Source organism: Wyeomyia smithii, chromosome 3, assembly GCF_029784165.1.
Source record: "Wyeomyia smithii strain HCP4-BCI-WySm-NY-G18 chromosome 3, ASM2978416v1, whole genome shotgun sequence".
NCBI classification, from domain to species: domain Eukaryota; kingdom Metazoa; phylum Arthropoda; class Insecta; order Diptera; family Culicidae; genus Wyeomyia; species Wyeomyia smithii.
The window spans coordinates 102940580-102966118 of NC_073696.1; the positions used below are offsets into that span (position 1 = coordinate 102940580).

The following is a 25539-nucleotide window of genomic DNA, read 5'->3' on the forward strand; positions in this document are numbered from 1 at the left end:
GTAAAACCGTAAAAACCGTGTAGAAACCGGTGTTTTTAGAAAAAATGACTTAAAAGCGCGTTATTTAGAAAATCGTCGTGAAAACCGCGTAAAATGAAACCGTGTTGAAAAGACTTTACACTGAAACTATAAAAAATAATCCCTTTAACGAAAAAAGGGACTGAAAGCATTATGAAACGCCAAAAAATACACTACAGCTGAAGGATAATTTTAACTCCTATCTTTTCTTCCACGTGGTACTGACTGGGATTGATAACGATTGGAAACTTGGCACTTGGCTTGGAATGTTAGACTCTGTTCGCAAAACCAAATGAAACATGTCATTAGTTGGAGGCCCCTCAATGGTCGTCAATGCGTATTGAGGATCGAGGGCAGATTCTTGAAATATCGCCTTATCAATGTGTACGGACCGACAAACGATAAACCCGACGACGTAATGGAGGAGTTCTACGAGCTCCATGAGAAAACGTATGGAGAGTTCCCACAATACGACATAAAGATCGTCATCGGAGATCTGAACGCACAAGCCGGACTGGAGCAACTTTTTCACCCCGTCATTGATAGGGAAAGCCTCTACTCTACCCCAAACGACAACGATTTGAAGCTAATGAACTTCGCTACGGCCAGGGAAATGGCCATTTGTAGTATTTTTTTTGCCTGTTATAACATTAATTTTAATTTAAGGAGTAAATGTAGTAATGAAGATAGAAAATTAAACTAACTGAAAAAAAATGATTGTAGAAACTACGAAAAATATAGTTCAGCAGGTGGGACTCGAACCCACAACTTCCAATCTCCGGTCAGATGTGTTCCCGTTACACCACCGCAGAACGTTAAAGACGTAGTTCTAGAATCGAGTTTTGTATCGCTTATCCAATTCTCGCACTTCGTACATTTACTCAGTAGAGACTATTATTTATAGCTGGCTATTGTTTCAACACCCTCAGTGGAAGTTGGAATGACTTCTCAGTGTGAGAGATAGAAACGTGCCAGTAAGTTGCCATCTCTACCAGCAGCAACATCGACTTGCGTCACAAACAAAAGTAAAAGTGTTATAACATTAGAAATCACACTTATCTTGTGGTAGGTAAGACACACGCCCGACTGTCCAACGTACTCAAGTCGAGACCGAAGAGAAAGATACATTCAGAGAAAGGAGTAGCTGCAGAGTACGCTCGGAAAGTTGAACGACGGATCAATGAACCAGTTGAATTGGACCTGAATGAACAGTGGAAGCACATCCATGCGTTAGATATGCGAGAAATACCGGGAAGCTAGAGCTGCCGAAAAGAGGCTTCACCGCCCCAAGAAATGTGAACACTACGATCGTGTCCTCGCGAAGATAAACCAAGCACGACACGAGAAACTTTTATAGAATCGTAAGTCACCAGGCGTTGGAAACAACACTTCAAAGTGTTACTTAATGGTGAGGAAGGTAGGAAAGTCGTTGAGGGGAACAAAAAAAAATTGGGAAGGTGGAAACAGCGAGCGGATATATAGGGCAATTCACCAGGTTATCCCAAAAGTATGGTTTGAGGAAGAACTACCTACGGATTGGTTGGAAGGACTCAAATGCCCAATCTATACAAAGGGACACAGACTCAACTAAGTCAACTATCGAGGCATTTGGCCGAGTTGCAGGTCTCCACGGGTCGACGCTTAGCGACCGTCGAGGCCATGCACGCGTTGTGTGTGTGTCCACCGAATTTCTATTGTACGCGGTTTGTAAGCTAAATTGGACAGCATTTCCCTTACCATCATATGAAGCACGATGCATGCTTATAGACATACAAGCACTTAAAGAACGCCGCGAACTTTCAATGCTTTACTTTATCAATGACATTATTTCTCAACGCGTGCAATCTTCTAAATTATTATCGCAACTAAATTTTTATGCACCCAGTCGTCAATTAAGAAACCGTAAAATATTTTCGGAAAACTCTCACAGAACTAGCTTCTCAAAAAATGGCCCAATAAATCGCATGATGCGTCACTATAATCAGCACTGCGAAAATATCGAATAGAGTTGTGTTCTCGAAACTTGTTGAGAACCTGTCTCAAGGTGAACATCTGGTTTGTTGTGGATTGCCCCACTCGAAAACCGCATTGGTATTCTCCAACAAAGGCTTCCTGCAACGGCCTCAGTCGCTGGAATAAGATACGGGAGAGAATTTTGTAAGCGGAGATGAGGAGGGTTATGCCTCTATAATTACTACAGTCGAGCCTATGTTCCTTCTTGTAGATAGGGCATATGAGTCCTTCCAACCAGTCCGTAGGTAATTGTTCCTCAGACCATACCCTTAGGATAATCTGGTGAATTGCACTTCACAGTAGGGTGTCCCAAAAAAAATCGATGTTGAAAAAGTCAAGGTGCTCAGCCCTAAATTGAAAGATAATGTTATTTATAGCGATTTGGTAGAACATTTCGACTTTCTAAAAAATTTTTTTCAGGTTGCCCAAACGTGATTTATGAAAAAATGACTTTTTTCAGCTACAAACCCACTCTTTTGCACTTTTTTCAGTTCTGTTCGATTCCTGAATTTTTCCATATATTTTTTATTTTTGTGTGGTTGTTTTTGAATATTTTGCATGATTTGGTTCAGCACATCATTCAGTTTTATGACTCCCAGAGCCCATTGAACATCACAAAAAAAAATATTTTTTTTGATAATTTTTAGATAAAACCCTTCAAAACACAAATAAAAAAAAATTGTGATCAAGAACTGAAATTTTCATTGCAAAGCGGGATTTACGACGAAAGTTTTAATGCAAAAAGAAACTTGATATCTTATCGGGGAGCTGAGATATTGGTATTTTTATATAATGGAAAACTATGCATTTTAACAAATATGTTGAATAACTGTTTTATTTTGGGAGATAAAAAATAACGATGTTCAGAAAACAAATGTATTTTTAGATGGCTGATAACGGCTGGTAAGCCGTCCTTCCCAGCGGCTTTGTGGTTCTTCAGCTCTTTGCAAGCATTCTTCACCTCGTCCAATGTTAGTGGTACCACAGCTTGTCCGTCCTCCCCAATTTCTATCCTGTTCCCTTCGACGACTCTCCTACCTTTCTCACCGTTCAACACCACTTCAAAATGTTGCTTCCAACGCCTGGCCCCCTGCGATTTATCGGTAACCAGGTTTCCCTCCCTGTCATTGCACATGGCAGGTACTGGCACAGTCCGGTTCCTGGTTCCGTTGATCGTTCTATAGAAGCTCCTCGTGTCGTGCCTGGTGAAGCAATTCTCCGCCTCCGCGAGGACGCGATCGTAGTGCTCACGTTTCTTACGGCGATGAAGCCTTTTTTCGGCAGCTCTTGCCTCCCGGTATTTCTCCCGCATCTGACGCGTTACACGATTAGCTGCTACTAAGGTGTTGGCGTAGGCTTGGTTCTTCTCCTCCGTCAGCTCTAGGCACTCAGCATCGAACCACCCACTACGCGTGGTTCCCGTTGTCATGCCTATCACTTCTCACGCTGTTTCGCTGACCGCATCATGGATGTGCTTCCACTGCTCGTTCAGGTCCACTCCAGCTGGTCCACCGATCCGTCTATCAACTTTCCGAGCATACTCTGCAGCAACTCCTTCCGCTGATAACCTCTGGATGTCCAGATGTATCTTCCTCGCCGATCTCGATTTAAATACATTGGACAACCGGGTGCGAATCTTGCCCACCACGAGATAGTGATCCGAGTCGATGTTTGGCCCTCGAGAGGACCGCACATCCATGACGTCTGAAAAGTGCCGGCCGTCGATCAGCATGTGGTCGATCCGGGAGCAGGCCTCTCCACCGGGGTGTTTCCAGGTGTGCTTCCGGAAGTTCAGAACTCTTGAGGTCTACGGCGAGTCAATTAGAGAGCTGGAGTTAAAGGCCATGCTATCCATACGCGTATTGGAAGATTGGATGCACTCCAGAAAACTGGAGCTAGCGCACCATAAGACAGAGGTCATCGTTGTAAATAATAGGAAGTCGGAGCAGGAGGCATCGATCAGTGCTGGTGCATGCACTATCGCCTCAAAACGTTCCGTGAAGCTTCTGGGGGTTATGATCGATGACAAGCTCACATTAGGGAGCTACGTCGATTATACCTGCAAGAGAGCTTCCATGGCTGTAGCGGCATTATCCCGCATGATGGCAAACATTTCAGCGGTTTGTAGCAGCAGGCGCAAAGTCCTTGCTACGTCCATACTCAGGTATGGAGGGCCAGTGTGGTCCAAGGTTTTGGGTACCTCATGCCATCGTGGCAAACTCGAGAGTACGTCGCGTGCGTATACCGAACCGTGTCGTACGAGGCGGTTTGTGTCTTGGCTGGCATGATGCCCATCAGCTTCATAGTCAGAGAGGATGTAGAATGCTTCGACCAACGCGACACAAGGGGTATACGCAACACCATACGGTCATCTTCAATGGCTAGGTGGCAGCGGGAGTGGTCCAACACTACAAAAGGTAGTTGGACACACCGACTCATTCCAGAGTTAGCATGCTGGATCAATAGGCGCCATGGGGAAGTAACCTTCCATCTGACACAGATCCTGTCAGGTCAGGCTGCTTTAGGCAGTACCTGCATAGGTTCGGGTATACCGAGTCCCCTACGTCCCCCGTATGTACGGGAGAGGATGAAAACGCGGAGCATGTGTTCGGATAAGGCACGAAATGCTGGCAATAAGTGGAACGGACACCACGCCAGAGAATATTGTGCGTAGGATGCGCGAGAATAGGGAAATCTGGAGTGCGATCATCAAGGCTGCATCACAGATCGTGAATGTTTTACAAGGCACCAATCGACGGGAAACCATCGACATGCCCCAGTCAGTAGCTCAGTAGCTAGCTAGCTAACTAGCTAACCAACTGGCCTAAATAGGTTGCTCTGCTACCCGGAGAGGTAAGTGCAAAAAGCACGACTGGCCCTCTCACTGAAGTAATGCCTAACGGCGGTTCCGGGGAGACCAAGGGGTTATGCTGTCCAGCTTAAGGTTGCTTAGCATGGGTAAAAGCAACTTTCGAGGCATAACCTTCCTCAATTCCGCATATAATTCTCGCCCGCATTTTGTGCCATAGACTGACACCGTTGCAGAAAGTCTGTGTTAGAGAATACCAGTAAGGTTTTCGAGCGTGACGATCTACAACGAACCAAATGTTCACCTTGAGGCAGATCATCGACAAGATTCGAAAACACAACTTGCAGTCACATCATCTAACTAGGACTCAGTGAGACACAACAGAAGCGGAGATACCAGGTTATTAGTCTGCATTTAAAAAAAAACGTCGATGAAATTCCGTCAAGACCCGGATTCAGGGATGATTTGAGTTGGCAGCAGGCACTAGAAATCATCGTCGCGTCTTAATGAAAGATATTCAAAGTTTCACCGTACAGTGGGGTATTACTGGCGGCATGTTCAACGTGATCATCGCTGAGTGTCTCGTCAGTGAACGCAAAGCGGAAAAGCTGACAGATGTCCTGCGGGGTGGATGCTTACTTACCGTTAAATGTCATAGAAGAGGGTATCCCACCTTTATGTCCCAGTTGATTGACGAACCTCCAAAACTGATTGGGACGAAACTTGAGCTTCCTCTGTAAATCTTGTTGATGTCAGAGAAAGCATCGTTTCGCAACACTTTTGTATGTGTGGTTTTTTCGTATGATGACGTTTTAGGAACACTGTACGGTGTTTAGAAATTTGTCTCAAGGCAGCTCTCTTCTCGGACTTCAACTGCTGAAGTTCTTTCGTTTGCCACGGCTGTTGGGGCGCAGGATGCTGGCTCTTTTTTGGGACGAAACGGTCGATGTAGTCCATTCCGTTGGAGAGAGTTTGAGCGGCGTCTTCTTCATTGACGGAGTCTGAAATAGAGTTCCAGACGAGCTCGGAGACAAACTCAGCGATATGCTGGTGATCGGCATTGCGGAAGTCAGAAGATACGGTAGTGGATGCAGTATCAAGATCGCGTCCTAATTTGACGTTCATGGTAACTAATAAAGGTGGGTGATTGGGGAATTTACAGACAGTGCAGTTGTCCGAAGGTCGTGGGGCCGCATATGATTCCCAGGGTCGTTTGAAAGCCCTATGTTGATCTACTGCAGGCCAACGATTGCGTTGTGATGGTGAGGATTGGGCCTTCGGTTTCGTGCCCTAGTGGTTCTATGAAAAGGTAACACGGAACTAAACAATTTTTATTACATATATTTATCAAATTTTTTTAGTAACAAACCACGTTACAGAGTTCCCTTTGACAAGCGCGTAGTCGTGGGTTTGATTCTTGAAAGATCCAGGCCTTTCGATGTCCAGTTATCCAGAAATGTTTCCTTTATGATATATCCTACAAAACACGAATGAATTTCATTTACATTTTTCGATATATATTGTGCCAGTCACAATTTTATATGAGCACCAAGAAAAAGAAAATTCATCTTGTTCGCCCTAATAAATCGTATTTTTCGGTGGTCAGCTGATAATCAATCAACCGATATGAATTTTCAAATATAACAGCTTAACAAATTTGACAGGTGGATGATGAAAAGTTTCGGTCATACAGGATAAACGTTCATTGATTCCATTCCTTTATTTTTTTGTAGGAAGTCAAATACAACTGGACCGTCGCCATGGAGAGCGCTGTCGATTCGTCCTTCTTCTGGGGTTATCTGGTGACGCAGGTGCCTGGGGGTTTCCTGGCGTCTATGCTGCCTGCTAATCGCATCTTTGGCACTGCCATAGCCTGCTCCTGCTTCCTAAACCTGCTCGTCCCAGGTGCAATGATGCTTCATCCGACGGTGGTAATCCTGGTCCGTGTGCTTCAGGGACTCGTTGAGGTAAGTTGATTTGTTCGGTGGTTATTGTATTATAAGGATTGTTTAATTGAATCTGATTTTATCCTGCGTGTAGGGTGTAACGTATCCCGCCTGTCATGGTATCTGGCGATTTTGGGCTCCCCCACTGGAACGGTCCCGGCTGGCAACCATGGCTTTCAGTGGCTCATACGCGGGTGTAGTGATAGGTATGCCCATGTCCGGAATTCTGACTGGCTGGATCAGTTGGCATGCTCCGTTCTATTTCTACGGACTCATGGGCTTAGTGTGGTACTGTTTCTGGCTGTGGTTGTCTTTTGAAAAGCCTCGACAGCATCCGACAATCACCTTAAAAGAACTGAAGTACATCGAAAAGTCACTTGGAGAATCGGTTCAGCTACCGATGCCGACAATGGCGACGACACCCTGGAGGGCCATGGCCACCAGCATGCCAGTCTATGCCATCATTGTGGCGAACTTTTGCCGTTCGTGGAACTTTTACCTGCTCGTACTGTATCAAAGCGCATATCTTAACCATTCGTTTAACTTTAGGATTGAAGAGGTATGACTTCATTGAGCGTTTGTAAAAACAAATCCAGTTTTGATTATATTCATTGTTTGGCAGACTGGTATTTTAGGAGCACTGCCTCATCTACTGATGACAATTATTGTACCATTCGGAGGTATGTTGGCCGATTTCTTGCGGAAGTCCGGAATAATGACGACTACTAACGTCCGTAAGCTTTTCAACTGTGGCGGCTTCGGATTAGAGGGACTATTCTTCCTGGTTGTGGCACATGCAACGAGTTCAGTAGGTTTCCCAAAACATAATACCCATATGCAATATATAATAAATTTATGCTTCGGTTTACAGACGGGGGCGATAACTGCTTTAACAATTGGAGTAGCTTGTAGTGGGTTTGCCATCTCTGGATATAATGTAAACCATCTTGATATTGCTCCGCGCTATGCCAGTATTCTAATGGGTGTGTCTAACGGTATTGGAACCGTTGCTGGACTCATATGTCCGATAGCGATTGACCATTTGACGAGAGGTCAGGTAAGTGAAAATATTTTCCGCTATTTAGAAACTATGTGAATGATAAAAATTGTGCATGATAAAAAATTCACATCTCATTAGTTTGAGTCTAACGACAATAAAATAAAACCAAATCGATGCTCTTTACTCGTGGGTATGTCCCTTCCAAACAGAACCTGAGAATTAACTTCATTTGCCAAAAACTCATAACTGTCAAAAGACATCAACTGGAAACAAGAGACATTAGTCTCTCTTTACCACACAAAAAGTAACTGAATCAGACTCCTCCCTTTTGGGTTGGTTCGGCTACGAAGCACGGCGTTTCCCTATTCTCTATACACTCGATGCATCCCATTTGAGAGAAATTAAATTTGTTATGATGTTTTACGCTTGATGATTTTCAACAATAAATCACGGCAGCTCGAAAATGCGAACAATCTCCCCGTCGTCCGCGTGAGCCCAGCTAAACGATTCGTAAAAGGAAAATCACAGACTTTGCAATAAAACCGAGACCGTCAACGGTAGGGGGGTTCCCGCCTGCTTCCGGCGAACTGCTGTTTGTATGACAATAGTCAGAAACAGCTAGCGGCTTTTCCGGGAGCTATGAAATGGAAACCCTACACTTTTCGCTTTCCACATTTTGCGTCCTCTTCCCCACCTCATATTTTCTCCACGCAAACAAGAGTGAAATATTTTCACATATAAACAGTTCTGTTTCCGTTCTCGGTTGGGCTGCGAGGGTTGTCAGTTTTTTCGTAATTTTCCAGAGTTGGATGTAATCACTAGTCGGCAATGCTGATTATTCGGAATTTACAGCTAAGTTGGAGAATTCATCAAAATTGTTCATGGTAAATTGTGAACAACACTCCATTCGTGCACAATAACTTTTGACGGAAGCTAGGAATAGGATGTCGGTGTCTGGTTGCCTTGGTTAGGATTCTCTACATTATTACCGCCGTTCGTTTTTTACCCCCTGATGGTATCCTAGCATCAGTAACGATTTATGTGAATCTGCTGACGAACGCGGATGGATAAAATGTAGAGGCGCTTCACTTCGAAAGGCATTCCAGGCTGCTCGTGCGGTGCCTAATGCAATGTTTCATCACTCAATGAAAAGGAACGACTAGAATTGCATTGCATGGGCTTCTACCTCGATAGAATGATGCAGTGCTTTTCATGGCTTGGAAACGTTTACTGATGTGTATCAGATTTGTGGACCATGCAAAGAATTCAAAAATCTCAGCACTCAATCTGATCCCCAACTCTACTTGAAGGCCTATGTTATGAAGCTTGATGGACTGAGATCCCTCAAGTTAAGTAATGTTGCCAAATAATGACAAAACATGTATCATTAAATTTTAAACAGGAACGAATATAACTAATCAAGGAATTTATTTCATTTTACAAGTTAGAACAAATGTAGTAAATACGCGCAAAATTTGGTTGGTGTTAAACCACATCAATATTCTGTAAAACTGAAGCATACACTGAATTCTCTTTTTACGCGGTTTGTTTTTACGTGATTTTATTTTAAAGCGATTTTTTTACACGTAGCGGAAGATTTCATCAAAACGACGCCATGTCTTTAACAGGATTAGTGAAAACTGAGCGTTTTTAACCCGTTTTTTTTTTTTGCTCGATCACATCAATCGCGTAAAAAAAGAATTCAGTGTATTCGATAAATTTCGAAATCTACATAATGAATATGTCTTAGCTATAACACAATTTTTGTCATTTCTATAATCATACTTTCGTTCCATGCATTGGTCGGATAAAATTGTTGCCCTGTCAAGATGACTGATGATCATTAGTCATGTATACGGGGAGTGGTTTCTATTTCGTCACACCTTCGACAATTGAGTACAAATGAGCGATTTGAGTAACAATAAGAGTTAAAATTTATGAAAGTGCTTTAACAATTTCTAGAGAAAAAAAAAGGGGTTGACACTTGAGAAATATAATAGCGTGAAGAAAATCAGAAGGCTTGAAAAAGGTGTTTACAGGTAATCAAATAAATCAAATCAAACAGTATTTAAACTGTTTGAACTACTTGAATAGACTACATTCGAAGTAGTGCATTTACAATAGCGATCGTTTTAGTTTTACGCACCCAGTCACAAAATAATCGTTTGGTATTAACTTTCCTCGTTTGAGTAGAATCGCTTACCAAATAGCTTTTAAACCGGGTGAACTTAAAAAAAATTAAAAATAAAATTTGATTGGTGCTGAAAAGATAGGTCAGGAAGTGAAGTTGAAATAAGGTGGATCGACTAAAACCCCTACTGTAGGGTGTCTCTAAAAAAATCGATGTTGAAAAAGTCTAGGTACTCAGCCCTAAATCGAAAGATAATGAGCAAGATCGCGCCAAATGACCTATGGTCGAATATCGACCATTTTTGATTTGAATGAAACTTTGCACACGTATTTGGCTTAGCAAACTGAGCATTTTTCACAGATGGAGAGATTTTTTTACACCCATGAGTTACATTCTAAAAGGGCGTATGCTTTTTGGCATAGGGTTTATTCGAAACATTGTAGCCCAGAAACCGTAGGTTGTATAGAAAAACTATCTGAGAATGAGTTAAAATTAAAAATGCACCATAAAAAAAATATACACTGTACAAAAAAAATTGTTTTAACCAAAAAAAATTAAAAATAAACATTAAATTTCAATTTAAAAAAAAAGAGTTGAATTTTATTTTTTTTTTTTTAAGAAACTTGACGTTAATACGCAACTTCTAAAAAAAAGTCCAGGATGGAGAAATGAAAAATAATTTTTTTATGGTAAATTAATTTTCTTAAATATTCTTAAATATTCTAATTTAAACATTTTTCAAAATATTTGTATTCTGATATTTTTAAAAGATGCAGAGAGTCATTTTGAATCAATCGAGTTATTTTTAATTTAACCCGTAAAGACCCGGGACGGAGCTTGTTTTTTTTTAAATGCTCGTTCTCAGCACTGGAACGGCCGATTTGGGAAAACTTGGACTTTTATTCAAGGAGAATAGTTGCTCTAAGTTTTGGTAAGGTGCCACCCCTCTGGATCCCTCCCCGTTTTTGTGAGACGCAAATATGTCTGTGTTTTTTTCTAATTTTTCAAACAGATTGAGCAAACACTGGTAGTTTTCATACGTATCAATTGCTCCATGTATCAAATCATGTCAGATGGATGAAATATGGTATGTAAGAGTGAATTTTGGAGTTTCCCAATTCATTCAGTACAAAATCACAAAACTACGTATTTTTATAAAATTTCAAACAACAAAACCGTTCTTCAAACTTTAAGCTCTACATTTTTGCGGTAAGGTCTCCTGAATCCATACGTGATGAAATATTTATTTTAGCATGCAAACATTTTGAGAAAAACCAGTTTAAATTCACCAAAGCACGAATTTTCATGGAAACTTAATTTTCTTAGTCTCCCACGGTAAGTTTCAACTTAGCTCTTCAATTTTCAAGCTCTATATTTTAAGAGTAATGTCTTCTAAATCCAAAGATGCTGAAAAATTTATTCTAGCATGCACAGATTTTTCCCCTTGAATAAAAGTTCAAGTTTTCCCAAATCGGCCGTTCCAGTGCTGAGAACGAGCATTTTAAAAAAACAAGCTCCGCCCCGGGTCTTTACGGGTTAAATTAAAAATAACTCGAAAACCGATGCCTTTAGAATGTTCACTACCAAGAGCTTTTTGATTCAAAATGACACTCTGCATCTTTTAAAAATATCAGAATACAAATATTTTGAAAAATGTTTGAATTAGAATTTATATTACAAAAATTAATCTACCATAGAAAAATTATTTTTCATTTCTCCATCCTGGATTTTTTTTAGAAGTTGCGTATTAACGTCAAGTTTCTTTAAAAAAAAATAGAATAAAATTCAACTCTTTTTTTTTCAATTTAAATTTAATGTTTATTTTAAATTTTTTTTGGTTAAAAAATTTTTTTTTTGTACAGTGTATATTTTTTTATGATGCATTTTTAATTTTAACTCATTCTCAGACAGTTTTTCTATACAACCTACGGTATCTGGGCTACAATGTTTCGAATAAAACCTATGCCCTTGAATAAAAGTTCAAGTTTTCCCAAATCGGCTGTTCCAGTGCTGAGAACGAGCATTTTCAAAAAACAAGTTCCGTCCCGGGTCTTTACGGGTTAAGCTCGAAAAATTATTAATATTTCGGAAAATACACGTTTTTTTTTAATTTGTCCAAAAACCATACGTTCATTGGAATGCTTGATCAAAAATATACAATTCATTCTTTGACAACAAAACGATTAGATAAATAACTCAAGCGCTAAACCTGAGCCTACCTACACGTTCCCCTTTTGCCGAATGTTTTATAAAAATATATGTTTGTCGTGCAACACTACCTACGTGTTTACTAATAATAACTGTTTGTAAAGTACGCAACCAATAACTACTGGGTTACCTATAATAACTGTTTTCGTATATAAATACGATTGCACTACTCCAGATGTGTTAGTAACAGTTTGCATTTTGTGAAGATGAATAAAGTTAAAATTGAATACACTAAGCCCAAATGCTGTAAACTCTTTCCTGATCATCGTTGCTCATCAAGCTTACGCAAATTAAACGAAAACGTTATTGCAAAATTAAAAATATTGAACAGTCAAGCTCATTTTAATACGTCTTTATCAATTTGTGATTCGTGTAGTTATTGGAATGATAGTCAAGCCACCATTCATCCCTTCGTTGTTTACTATTCAGAATCTGGAACACTTATGAATATCAGCTTCATCATAATATCGAAAGTACTCCATCTTGATACTGTTGCGGTTCAGGTGTTCATTGCCAAATCATGAGTTTTCTAAAAACAACAATAGAGTTGAAAAAGCGATTTTAATGTCTGATGGAGCTGCCTCACAATATAAAAATATAAAAACTTTGCAAGTCTTTGTAAGTTCAAAACCAATTATAACGTCGATGCAGAGTAGCATTTTTTTGCGACTTCTCATGTTAAAGGCCCATGCGATGCAATTGGTGGCATATTAAAACGAATGGCAGGAAATGCAAGTATAGCTAAAGAACATGAACATCCCATTACAAGCGCAAAAGAATTGTATGATTGGTCTAATCAGAAAAGTAATAAAAATTCATCAAAAATGTCATTTAGATGGGTATCATATGAAGAATATGAACAAGGAGTAACAGAATGGAGCAATATTTTTAAAAAAATCTATAATAATAGCTGCCACACAAAAGTATTACTCTTTTGTTCCGATTTCAGAAAATAAGATACAAACGAAGCTGTTTTCAAAAGATGACGAATCATTTACTTATGATGTATATAAAATATAAGGTGAAACTAGTTCAGTAAAGTATCTATGTCATAAAAAAATATGTTCCTAAGATAATAAAACTCGAAAACAAATATTTGATTCTTACATATATTTATATCACTTAGAACATTTAACTCTTTTCTTGAGAACCGTTCGCCCAATCGTTTTGTTGTCAAAGAATGAATTGTATATTTTTGATCAAGTATTCCAATGAACGTATGGTTTTTGCTGGAGAACCATGGACAAATTAAAAAAAAACGTGTATTTTCCGAAATATTAATAATTTTTCGAGCTTAAATTCAGAATAACTCAAAAACCGATGCCTTTAGAATGTTTACTACCAAGAGCTTTTTGATTCAAAATGACTCTCTGCATCTTTTAAAATCATCAGAATACATATATTTTGAAAAATGTTCGAATTAGAATTTTCATAAAAAAATTAATCTACCATAAAAAAAATATTTTTCATTTTTCCATCCTGAACTTTTTTTTTAAAGTTGCGTATTAACGTCAAGTTTCTTCGAAAAAAAAATAAAAAAAAATCGACTCTTTTTTTTTAAATTGAAATTCGATGTTTATTTTTAATTTTTTTGGTAAAAAATTTTTTTTTTTGTACAGTGTATATATTTTTATGATGCATTTTCGACTCGCTACAACTCATTCTCAGACAGTTTTTCTATACAACCAACGCACAGTGGTCCAATAAGGCAAAAAATGGAACTTAATTCCATAGCGCCTTTTAACTTCATCCTAGCTTAATAGTGTCTTCGGAGCAATTGTTTGTATGAATGACCCGCATAATTGCAAATTGTGAAAAAATTTTAAAAGTTTACTATACTAAAAATAAAAAAAATAACTTTTTTGTGTTGAGAGATAGAAGAATAGTTTATTCAGCAAAGTTGTAGAAAATTCAAAAATATTAAACTTTGTTGAACAAATGAAAAACCTATCTTTTTTCGGTACAAAGTAATAAAGTACATTACATTGAACTTATTTAAAAGTTAGTTTTTTGTACTTAACTTTAGTTAGTTGCATTTTACACGAAAGTGTAGTTCGGAGGAATTGTTAGGGCACACAAAACAAACATTTTTGCCGAAGACTATATATCTCCAGGAGTTTTGTTTACAAAGTTATATCATATTTTAGCTTATTTTTTCGATAACTTCAAGAATGTATAGGTTAAAAAGGGGCAAGTGGAATCATGATGTCAATAGTTTTTCTTGAAGTTAAGCTGAAGTACTATAAACTTCTTTAGGTTCCATTTGTCCCAATGCACCCATTTTAGAGTACGGCGAACATATGTCACAGTAGGTTTTCATATATCAAAAATACTAACTTTTTTGTGTTAAGAGATAGAGGAATGGTCTTTTCGGCAAAGTTTTAGAACGAGCAAAAATATGAAACTTTGCTGAACAAACAAAATTTGTATCTTCATTGGGAACAGAGTTACAGAGTATTTCATGTAAAAGTTACTTAAAAGTTAGTTTTTTGTACTAAACTTTTGTTAGTTACATTTTACAAAAAAACGTTGTTCTACAAAAGGATTTTGGCATACAAAATACACATTTTTGTTGAAGGCTACACATCTCCAGGACTTTTCCTTACAAAGATATAGCATAATTCAGCATATTTTTTCGATAACTTTAAGAACGTATAAAGGAAAAAGGGGCAAGTGGAATCATGATGTCAATTTTTTTTCTCAAAGTTCAGCTCAAGTGCTCAAAACTGCTATAAGTTCCATCCGTCCCAATCCACCTTCTATACGTTGTTGAAGTTATCAAAAAAATTTGCTGAAATGTGCTATAACTTTATAAGGAAAAGTCCTGGATATGTGTAGCCTTCAACAAAAACGTGTGTTTTGTATGCCCAAATGCTTCTTCAGAACAAAGTTTTCTTGTAAAATGTAACTAACAAAAGTTAAGTACAAAAAACTAACTTTTAAGTAACTTTTACATGAAATAATCTGTAACTCTGTTCCCAATGAAGATAGAAGTTTTGTTTGTTCAGCAAAGTTTCATATTTTTGTACGTTCTAAAACCTTGCCGAGAAGACCATTCCTCTATCTCTTAACACAAAAAAGTTAGTATTTTTGATATATGAAAACCTACTGTGACATATGTTCGCTGTACTCTAAAATGGGTGCATTGGGACAAATGGAACCTAAAGAAGTTTATAGTACTTCAGCTTAACTTCAAGAAAAACTATTGACATCATGATTCCACTTGCCCCTTTTTAACCTATACATTCTTGAAGTTATCGAAAAAATAAGCTAAAATATGATATAACTTTGTAAACAAAACTCCTGGAGATATATAGTCTTCGGCAAAAATGTTTGTTTTGTGTGCCCTAACAATTCCTCCGAACTACACTTTCGTGTAAAATGCAACTAACTAAAGTTAAGTACAAAAAACTAACTTTTAAATAAGTTCAATGTAATGTACTTCATAACTTTGTACCGAAAAAAGATAGGATTTTCATTTGTTCAACAAAGTTTCATATTTTTGAATAATCTACAACTTTGCTGAATAAACTATTCTTCTATCTCTAAACACAAAAAAAATATTTTTTTTATTTTTAGTATAGTAAACTTTTAAAATTTTTTTACAATTTGCAAATATGCGGGTCATTCATACAAACAATTGCTCCGAAGACACTATTAAGCTAGGATGAAGTTAAAAGGCGATATGGAATTAAGTTCCACTTTTTGCATTATTGGACCACTGTGCAACGGTTTCTGGGCTACAATGTTTCGAATAAAACCTATGCCAAAAGGCATACGCCCTTTTCGAATGTAACTCATGGGTGTAAAAAATCTCTCCACCTGCGAAAAATGCTCAGTTTGCTAAGCCAAACACGTGTGCAAAGTTTCATTCAAATCAAAAATGGTCGATTAAATTTTCGCGTATTTCCAGACGATTTGAAATGATTTTGTTCTAATGTTATTTATAGCATTTCTGTAGAACATTTTTGACTTTCTAAAAAATTGTTTTCAGGTTGCGATTGATGAAAAAATGACTTTTTCAAGCTACAAACCCACTCTTTTGCACTTTTTTCAATTCTGTTCGATTCCTAAATTTTTTTCCGTCAAAATGTTCTACAAAAATGCTTTAAATAACTGCAAAAGACATAGATTACCAGTATACAACGATAACTTATAGTACCTAGCGCCTACTTTCTTGAGCCCATAATGCCTGAGTATGGACGAAGGAAGTTTCTGCTTGCTACCGTACACCGCTGCATAGTGGTCCAATAGGGCCAAAAGTGGAACTTAATTCCATAGTGCCTTTTACCATAATCCTAGCTTAAAAGTGTCTTCAGAACAATTGTTTGTATGAATGACTCGCATAATCGCAAATTGTCAAAAAGTATGAAAAGTTAACTATACTAAAAATAAACAAATAACTTTTTTTTTGTTAGGAGATAGAAGAATAGTTTGTTCAGCAAAGTTGTAGAAGATTCAAAACTATGAAACTTTGTTCAACAAATGAAAATCCTATCTTTTTTCGGTACAAAGTTATAAAGTATATTATATGGAACTTACTTAAAAGTTAGTTTTTTGTACCTAACTTTTGTTAGTTGAATTTTACACGAGAGTAATGTTCGGAGGAATTGTTAGGAAACGCAAAACACACATTTTTGCCAAAGGACATATATCTCCAGGACTTTTCCTTACGAAGTTATATCATATTTTAGCTAATTTTTTCGATAACTTCAAGAACGTATCGGTTAAAAACGGGCAAGTGGAATCATGATGTTAAAACTTTCACTTGAAGTTAAGCTGAAGTGCTATAAACTTGTTTAGGTTTCATTTGTCACAATCCACCCATGTTAGAGTACGGCGAGCATATGTTACAGTAGGTTTTCATATATCCAAAATACTAACTTTTTTGTGTTAAGAGATAGAGAAATGGTTGATTCGGCAAAGTTTTATAACGTGCAAAAATATGAATCTTTGCTGAACAAACAAAATTCCTATCTTCATTGTATACAGAATTACAGAGTATTTTCTGTAAAAGTTACTGTCGCCGATACCCCCCGTTGCGGCGAAAAGGGGTGTGAACAACAAACCGTTTCATATCGAGCGAATAGGGCCGAGCGAACAAAATGACAATCAGGATGCAAACATCCGTAAACGTCATCATTTTTTATCAGTTTCGATAGCAAGTGAAACCGCATATCAGTCGCGAGTTAATCAAACTTTGTATATTAAAACAAATAGTCGTTCCACAGTCCGGAACAAAAATTAACAGCATAAATTCATTACGGCTCACCACATAGTAAGTGGTATATATAAAGCAGGTTATAAGGCAAAGGTACGTTGTTGAAAATAGTTATAAAATTATACTTACCTGTAACTTAACCTAAAACACACAGGAAATACTTACCGCTAATCGTTGTTCATCGCTGGTGGACCTGAAAAGAGAAGAAATAGGTTTTCCTGCAAGGTAGAAGGGATAAATAAAAAGATCTCGGATATAAAAACCAAGAAACACTGAATAAGTAAGAAACATTATAAATGTAGTTAACACTTTGTTAGAATTTAAAATATATTACAGCTTTGTAGCTGCTAAGTAAGCAACTAAATAGACGGTGTTTGTTTCGACGTCGGGAACAGTTACTTAAAAGTTAATTTTTTGCACTTAACTTTTGTTAGCTATATTTTACAAGAGAACGTTGTTCTAAAGAAGCATTTGGACATACAAAATTCACGTTTTTGTTGAAGACCACACATCTCCAGGATTTTTCCTTACAAAGTTATAGCACATTTCAGCATATTTTTTCCGACAATTTTAACAACGTATAGAATAAAGATTAGGTTGATTGGGGCAGATGGAACTTATAACAGTTCTGAGCACTCGAGCTAAACTTCGAGAAAAAGTGTTAACATCATGATTCTACTTGCCCCATTTTACTTTATACGTTTTTAAATTTAGCGAAAAAATAAGCTAAAACATGCTGTAACTTTATAAGGAAAAGTCCTAGAGATGTGTAGTCTTCAAAAAGACGTGTGTTTTTTACGCCCAAATGCTTCCTTAGAACAACGTTTTCTTGTAAAATGTAGCTAACAAAAGTTAAGTGCAAAAAATTAACTTTTAAGTAACTTTTAGAAAAAAAAACTCTGTAACACTGTACACAATGAAGATAAGAATTTTGTTTGTTCAGCAAAGATTCATATTTTTGCACGTTCTAAAACTTTGCCGAATTGATCATTCCTCTATCTCTCAACACAAAAAAAGTTGAAGAGGTTGTTTATAAGACACGACCGCAGAGATAACGTAGAATACGACAGCCCGTCTTATGCCAATGTATTTCTTGGAATAGGTTTGGGAATACAGTGAATTGGGGTTAATTTTTCAGATAAACTTTGAGGTTATTTGTGTTTGTCAATGCCATTTATTGACAAGTGAATATTTTTTCAACATGACAAATTTTTTATTTAGTTTTGAATGATTCAAAGTGATAATCAAATTCTACATGAGGTGATTTGTTAGTAATTATGAAAATTTTAACCGCTATACTGCTAGCCACGCACGCTATAAAGCAAGCACGCACGCTATATAGCAAGTCACGCACTCTAGCCACACGCTCTATAGACATGCACAGACACGCTAGACATTCACACGCTATATAGCAACCCACGCACGCTATATAGCGTGCCACACGCGCTATAAACATGCACACACGCGCTACAGACATGCATACATGCCATAAACATACATACACGCTTTGAAGCAAGCCACACACCTTATATCGTCAGTTGACTTCAATACTGGCACAACTCAAAATTCATAGTTTCGAGAAAAACGCGTTTGAAAATTTGCGTCAAAAATTTCTTCTTTCATTTTCGTGAAAAATTCCAATTTTAGGATTTCCCATATTTATTGAACTTGTTTGGGTCTATCATGTGCATGTAATAAGCAAGTTACAAGAATTGTAACCTCATTTTTCTGTCTTTTTAGGGATATTTTAGATTTGTGCAATAAAGGCACATCTACTTATATTTCTGAAAATATTTTGAATTTTGAAACGGGTCTTTGTGCGATGAAACTTCATAGTATTTGGCATCGTTTGCCATCAATAACTCAAAACTGCAAAATTTTGAGTTGTGCCAGTTTTGAATTCAACTGACGATATGTTAGGCACACACGCTACAAATATTCACACACGTTATGTGCATACACCCTGTATATACATACGCTGGATGATGGTGGCTTCTCAAACCTCCTGGCGGTGCGAGTCTCTTTCAGTTTCGGGTTGTTTTTGCCCAACGATATCTGAATCGGATTACCGCTGGTGGGGTCCAACTCAGATCGAAGGGGAGCCGAACTGAAAGAGGTAAAAACTGCAGCTAACCACTACCACCGCCGCTGTTGCCCGTTTCTGATCCACTTCGCCTACTGCCATCGGTGTTGATGTCCGCTGCTGCTGCCAGCTGGTAGTAAACTGATTTGCTTGAGGAGAAACAGTCTCTTATATAGCACAAAAAGTGCATTCCCGGCTAACTAGGTCTTCCATTCTGTCGTCCTATTTAGGGAAAGGCAGCAAGCAACCAATCAAAAATCGACATTTGCGTTTCGACAATGTTCAACAATTTTCAATATTACAATAGTTTGAACAAACAGATTACAATTTTCTGCAATTCGACGTGTGCTTAAATGATTTTCCAATCGATTGCTGCAAAAATGACAGAAATCGGTTGGAAACAGACTGGGTTTAAAACGTTTGAAATTGGACAAATTTTGTGACGCTCTCGATGTTTTCGGTTTTGAAATTGGATCCCTGTATTGAAATTGGGTCCCTGTAATTTTTGCCGTAAGACGTATTCTACGTCAAAAGTTAGCATTTTGGATATATGAAAACCTACTGTAACATATGCTCGCCGTACTCTAATATGGGTGGATTGTGACAAATGTAACCTAAAGGAGTTTATAGTACTTCAGCTTAACTTCGAGGAAAAGTATTAACATCATAATTCCACTTGCCCCTTTTTAACCTATACGTTCTTGAAGTGATCGAAAAAATTAGCTAAAATATGATATAACTTAGTGAGAAAAAGTCCTGGAGATATTTGTGTTTTGTGTGCCCTAACAATTCCTCCGAACAATACTTTCGTGTGAAATGCAACTAACAAAAGTCAAGTACAAAAAAATAAGTTTTAAGTAAGTTCCATGTAATATACTTTATAACTTTTTACAGAAAGAAGATAGGATTGTCATTTGTTGAACAAAGTTTCATATTTTTGAATCTTCTACAACTTTGCTGAACAAACTATTCTTCTATCTCTTAACACAAATAAGTTATTTTTTTATTTTTAGTATAGTAAACTTTTCATACTTTTTGACAATTTGCGATTATGCGAGTCATTCATACAAACAATTGTTCCGAAAACTTTTTTAAGCTAGGACTAAGGTGAAAGGCGCTATGGAATTAAGTTCCACTTTCTGCCCTATTGGACCACTGTGCGCTGAGCTTTGAATGATGCAGTCTTCAACTCTGACCACTGCCTGAACGTTGCACCGATTTACGGTTTTTTGCAACCGTGATCTCCGTCTTATGCTACGCTAACTCCAGTTTCATGAAGTGCATCCAGTCCTCGATCTTGCGTATGCAGTGCGCGGCCATCAACTCGACATCTCCGATCCATTCGTCGTAGATATCCAGCGTTGTTTCGTCCACAAAACCGACTATCACAACTCCAACAGGAAACTTCAGCTTCAAAACTCCGTCACACATTGGGACGCACTTCTGACCCTTTTCCGTGTTGTACACTATTACACGGTACCGGAAGTAATTTTCAAAAATCAAAAAAAATGTACAGCGACACCGGAACATGCAGGCTCCCAAGCGCGAGTGATATGGAATCCTTGCTGGCGTTATTGAACGCATTCTTCACGTCGACCATGATTCTTTTGCGCTGGACAGCCGGACTGGTTGCATGCCAGATTGTTCACATCCTCAGTGTACTTCTTCAGTCTGTTGAGGATAATCCATTCAAGCATCTTGTTGGCAGTGTCCAGCACAGTATTATGAAAATGACTGCATGACAATGACAGCAAATTTTCAACTAAACCGGCTCTTATTGTATTGTACAGCTCTTTCTGCTCCCCACACGTTCGGTGAACAGTCCGACAGCAACTGACGACAGCACACATGCAACTTCTAACGGGCTGTTATTTTTCATCTCCTTATGAATGTTGGTTCTTCCAAGCTGTCGCAAATGACAGTCTATAATCATCCGACATCCTTCAGTACGAATCCGAGCGGTATGTCAGGTGATTATAATTCACGATAGTAAGGCCGATGAAAGAATGAAAGTGAGATGGTGCGAAGCACGTTTTTTCTTACGTGGGGAATAATATTAACAATGGAAACGGTTTGCTTTGTATTCAATATGCCACCGGCCTGTGGAAAAGGAGAAACGAAAAAATGCGAGTCGATGACAGCCGCAGCCGATCAGCAGGCTGTCAACAGCAACAGGACATCCTCAACATGTGCAAACTAGGCTGTCATGTCCGAACGAACAAAATACATGCGCAAGAATGAGCTGTCATGCGCAACACAAGACAGTTTCGATCCCTTGTGTAAGCTGTAGCTGTATGTGAGCTCTCATGAATAGCTCGTGCATGAGGCTGTTAGAGTGAAAAGAGAGAAAAGTCGTCAGTATAGTGTTGCTCTTCAGTCATTTTCCTAAGGTTGGTCCAGCAGACAGATCACTCTGTATGTCGATGGGTCCCCTGGCGATTTTCCAGCTTTCGGGAACATCGCCAGTTTCTGTTGCTACCACCTTTCAGGAAAGAGGCATTTATATAGGCACTTCTGCATGACGAGTTGGTACAGCCCAGGGGCCACTTTAATGGCCGTTTTGATGGTCAGGTTCGGAATTTCATATAGTCCCGGAGCCTTGCTAATCTTCAAGGAGTTGGCGATCACCATTCGTACCTCATTCGTAATGCTTGCCGCCTCCTCAACTCCGACATGACTGTCGTCGCACACGGCTTGGCATGCTTGTCTTTTCTCCTCAGAAAACCTCTAGAGTGCAGGAGAACATCTTGCACTGCGAAAACAACTGCTTTCACACTAAAGAGCAAATCAACGCACATGCTACAAGAGAACGACAGACAATTTTTCTCTGGTGGGCTTCCTGAAAACACCGTGGTGAAATCTGAAATCTCTCTCTTGCGAGACAATGAACTATGGTGTACTTTTTCATACGTATGGACATCATGCACAATAATTACACAGCAGAGCTATCTGCGGTGTGTTTTACAGTTTGTTTGTTGAGCGTGGCAGAAGAGGAAAAGAGATTGGGAGAAAAAAAATAGACTGCGTCGCTCGTGCCGGTCGAGTTTACTCTGGTCGAATTTGTTTTCGCGGTGTAGCTACACGTGGACTACACTTTTGTCCCCTAGGTTTTTTTTTCACTTTCCAGACTACTCGCCAGTGGATTCCGCGGTGTTATTCTGCGTTTTCTCTGTAGAGTGTTTCTATCAGATGTGGGATGAGCTGAAACTGTGTTTGCCTCTCTGTAAATTGGTTGAGATACTTTGGAGTGGAGAAAGAAGCAGTGTGGTAAAAGCATTTGCTTCACACAGGCACATACTGAAAGGGAAGTGCGCAATGAATTTTTTCTCCGCTCTTTCCACATACTGAGGAGAATGACAAGCATGCGGCTTGGATGTCCGGCAGATTGGCCGACCAATCCTGATCTGTACCTGAGGTACAGGAACGTCGGACGTTAGACTGGACCACCGAAGGCCAAGGACTTGGCTTGTGGCGTGAAAAAAGTTCATCGTACGTTTCAGCATAGTTGGTTATCGCTTCGCACGCTTCAACACGATTTTTGTCTTGTCCATTTCGATCCTGATGGTATTACACCACGGATTTACTTTAGTACTCGCGCATAGCCTATCAAAAAAAGCCCTTTCGCTCGTCTTAATCGCACTCTTTAACGCCGATCTTGCAGACCCGAATTAGGATTTGCAATACCGGGAACGATTTCCCTTCTTCCGGAAGTACCTGTTCCCGGGATTCCCGGATTCCGGGAATAAAAATATTAATTTCCGGGATCCCGGGATTCCCGAGTTTCTCGAAAAATTTCGTCAAAGTGTATAGCACCTTTGAAGTGGGCATTATAGGGAGCAAATTGCGAAATAAACGTTCTTTTCTCTGTGTAATAAGTGAGTGTAAAAGAGATAGTCATATGGAAACAAATTTTAGACATTGATGTATTCAGATCTACTATGGTCTATTCGCCCAACAAGGAGTGAAAGGTGGTTTTGAAAGGCCTAAAAGTCACAGAGTAGGGATGTACTCGGACCATTATTGATTCCCGAAAGATAAACTGATTGTTCTATTACTCCAGAAGGTGAGCATGTAGATTGAATATACCAACGGCTAACCACACTTTAATGTATTTAGCTTTTCACGTGCCGTAATGACGGATTCTATAATGAATTAACGTGGTAGCAGTTGTTTTGTCAAGTGGAACTGTCGATGTAGCATGTTACGAACACATATAGCGTTCGCCATTATGGTGCGTGAGAAGCTGAATGGATTTACTCGAGTAATAAAAGTCGTGGTGAAATAAAGGAAAAAACAATGAAACAATTACACTGCTTAAGCAATTACAATTTAGATAGTACTACTTTTGCACCTTTGAAGTGGGCATTATAGGGAGCAAATGTTTGCTTGAAATGACGCTCAATATTTGCTGGCCGTGTAATATAAAATTATTTGCTTCAATCATTATCAAAAACATTTGTCATATTCAGTCAACGAAAAATCAGGCAAATAAATCCAAAGGGTTTGAAATGTTGTTATACCAATTAAAACTATATTGTTACACAGATTTTTTCATGAAAATAATTTGCAACATATATTCGGTAAAATATGAGCAAATTTGCTTTGTTATTGTTTAGCCCTCTAGTGCCCAAATTAGTTTTTAGTCGGACTTCGAAAAAATCACTATGAATCTTTATTTATTGAAGCTTTTTAGAGGTTCAACTGGCGACTGTCTAAAGGCGGCACTGGGCACTAGAGGATTAAGCAAACAGAGTTCTGAGCAAATATTAATTATAGTGCAATACTATAACACATATATTCTTTCGGGTTATTAGGAAATATTTTGCTCATAAAAGGCATTACCAAATATAGCAAATATTTGCCTTGTTCTATGTGAAAAACGCCCCGTGAAAAACGCCCCGATAAGCCGCGTAAAGGTAAGGCGAAGAGTAAGGGCGACGCACTCATTCTCGAGACTGATGGATTTAAGTACGCTGAAGTCTTAAAGGTCATGAGAGGCGATGCTCAGATCAAAGACCTTGGCGCGGATGTTAGGACAATCCGTCGGTTCCGTTCCGGTGAGATGATCCTAGAACAACATAAAAACACAAATGGAAAGGGAAAGAGAACGGCAACCCAAAAAGTGCTTGGCGAGGGTGTGCAAGTTCGGGTATTCACCCAGGAGGTGACTACCCAGTTTAAGAACGAGACTACCGAAGGGTGCGACCTTTCACAAGCCTTCGACAAGCAGCGTAGAGTGGTGGTTACCACCGAGGCCGCCCGCTTCCGCAAGCGCTCAGCAGGGACCCAGGTAACTACCTAAAACCCCCCACTAAAAACAAAACCTTGAAGATGGCTAGACTAAAGGTCGGTTGGTCGGTATGCCCGATGTCTGCTTCAGGTGCTTTGAGAGCGGGCAAAGATCCTGGTCGTGCAGAGACCCCGACAGGTCCATGTAGCTAGAAGCTGCAAGAAACCCCCCAAATGTATTGAATGTATTTGCGAACGGGAAGATAAACACACCACGGGGTGTCTCGTGCCCGACAAGCAAGCCGGTTACTGAACCGCAGGCGCAAGGATGATTCAATTAAACTTGAACCGCTGCTATGCGATACAATAGCTGCTATACCAAGCAGCTAATGAGTCGTTGTCGGACATTGCCATCGTATCGGACCCGTACTGCATCCCACCCGAAAACGGTAACTGGGTATCGGACAGGTCTGGTAAGGCGGTCAGGTTCCCGGTGCAGGATATTGTGTCTACCTTGAATGAAGAGTACTGCTGCCCGGGACTGATCACGACCTGGAGGGTAGACGACGCGACGATCACACTAATAGCGACTACAAGTCGGTGCGCTATAATGTAGATTACAATGCGAGGCAGCTAGCGACAGGTAGAGCCAATACTCCAACCATCCGCGGTTGTAACACATCACACTTTGATGCTGATGTATTTGGGGAAGCATTCAGAAGAGAACATGAAGATCCTACCCTAGTGCTGATCAACTAACTGCTATACTATCGCGGGCATGCTGTATCACGATGCTTAAGATTAGGCAACCTAGAAATGGAAGGTGGCCTGTATATTGGCGCACTGACGCGATAGCAGACCATCGCAGAGCGTGCTTTCGT

General features: G+C 39.1%; 1 protein-coding gene across 2 annotated transcripts in view; it reads left to right on the plus strand.

Moving 5' to 3' along the window:
- The window catches only part of LOC129727701 (vesicular glutamate transporter 1), a 156355-nt gene that overhangs the window by 125109 nt on the left and 5707 nt on the right, over window positions 1-25539 (plus strand). For both annotated transcript variants that reach the window (XM_055685768.1, XM_055685767.1), the window contains 4 exons: window positions 6574-6807; window positions 6881-7345; window positions 7409-7594; window positions 7658-7843. In XM_055685768.1, the coding sequence (XP_055541743.1) occupies window positions 6574-6807; window positions 6881-7345; window positions 7409-7594; window positions 7658-7843 (1071 nt within the window). The remainder of the gene's footprint in view (window positions 1-6573; window positions 6808-6880; window positions 7346-7408; window positions 7595-7657; window positions 7844-25539) is intronic.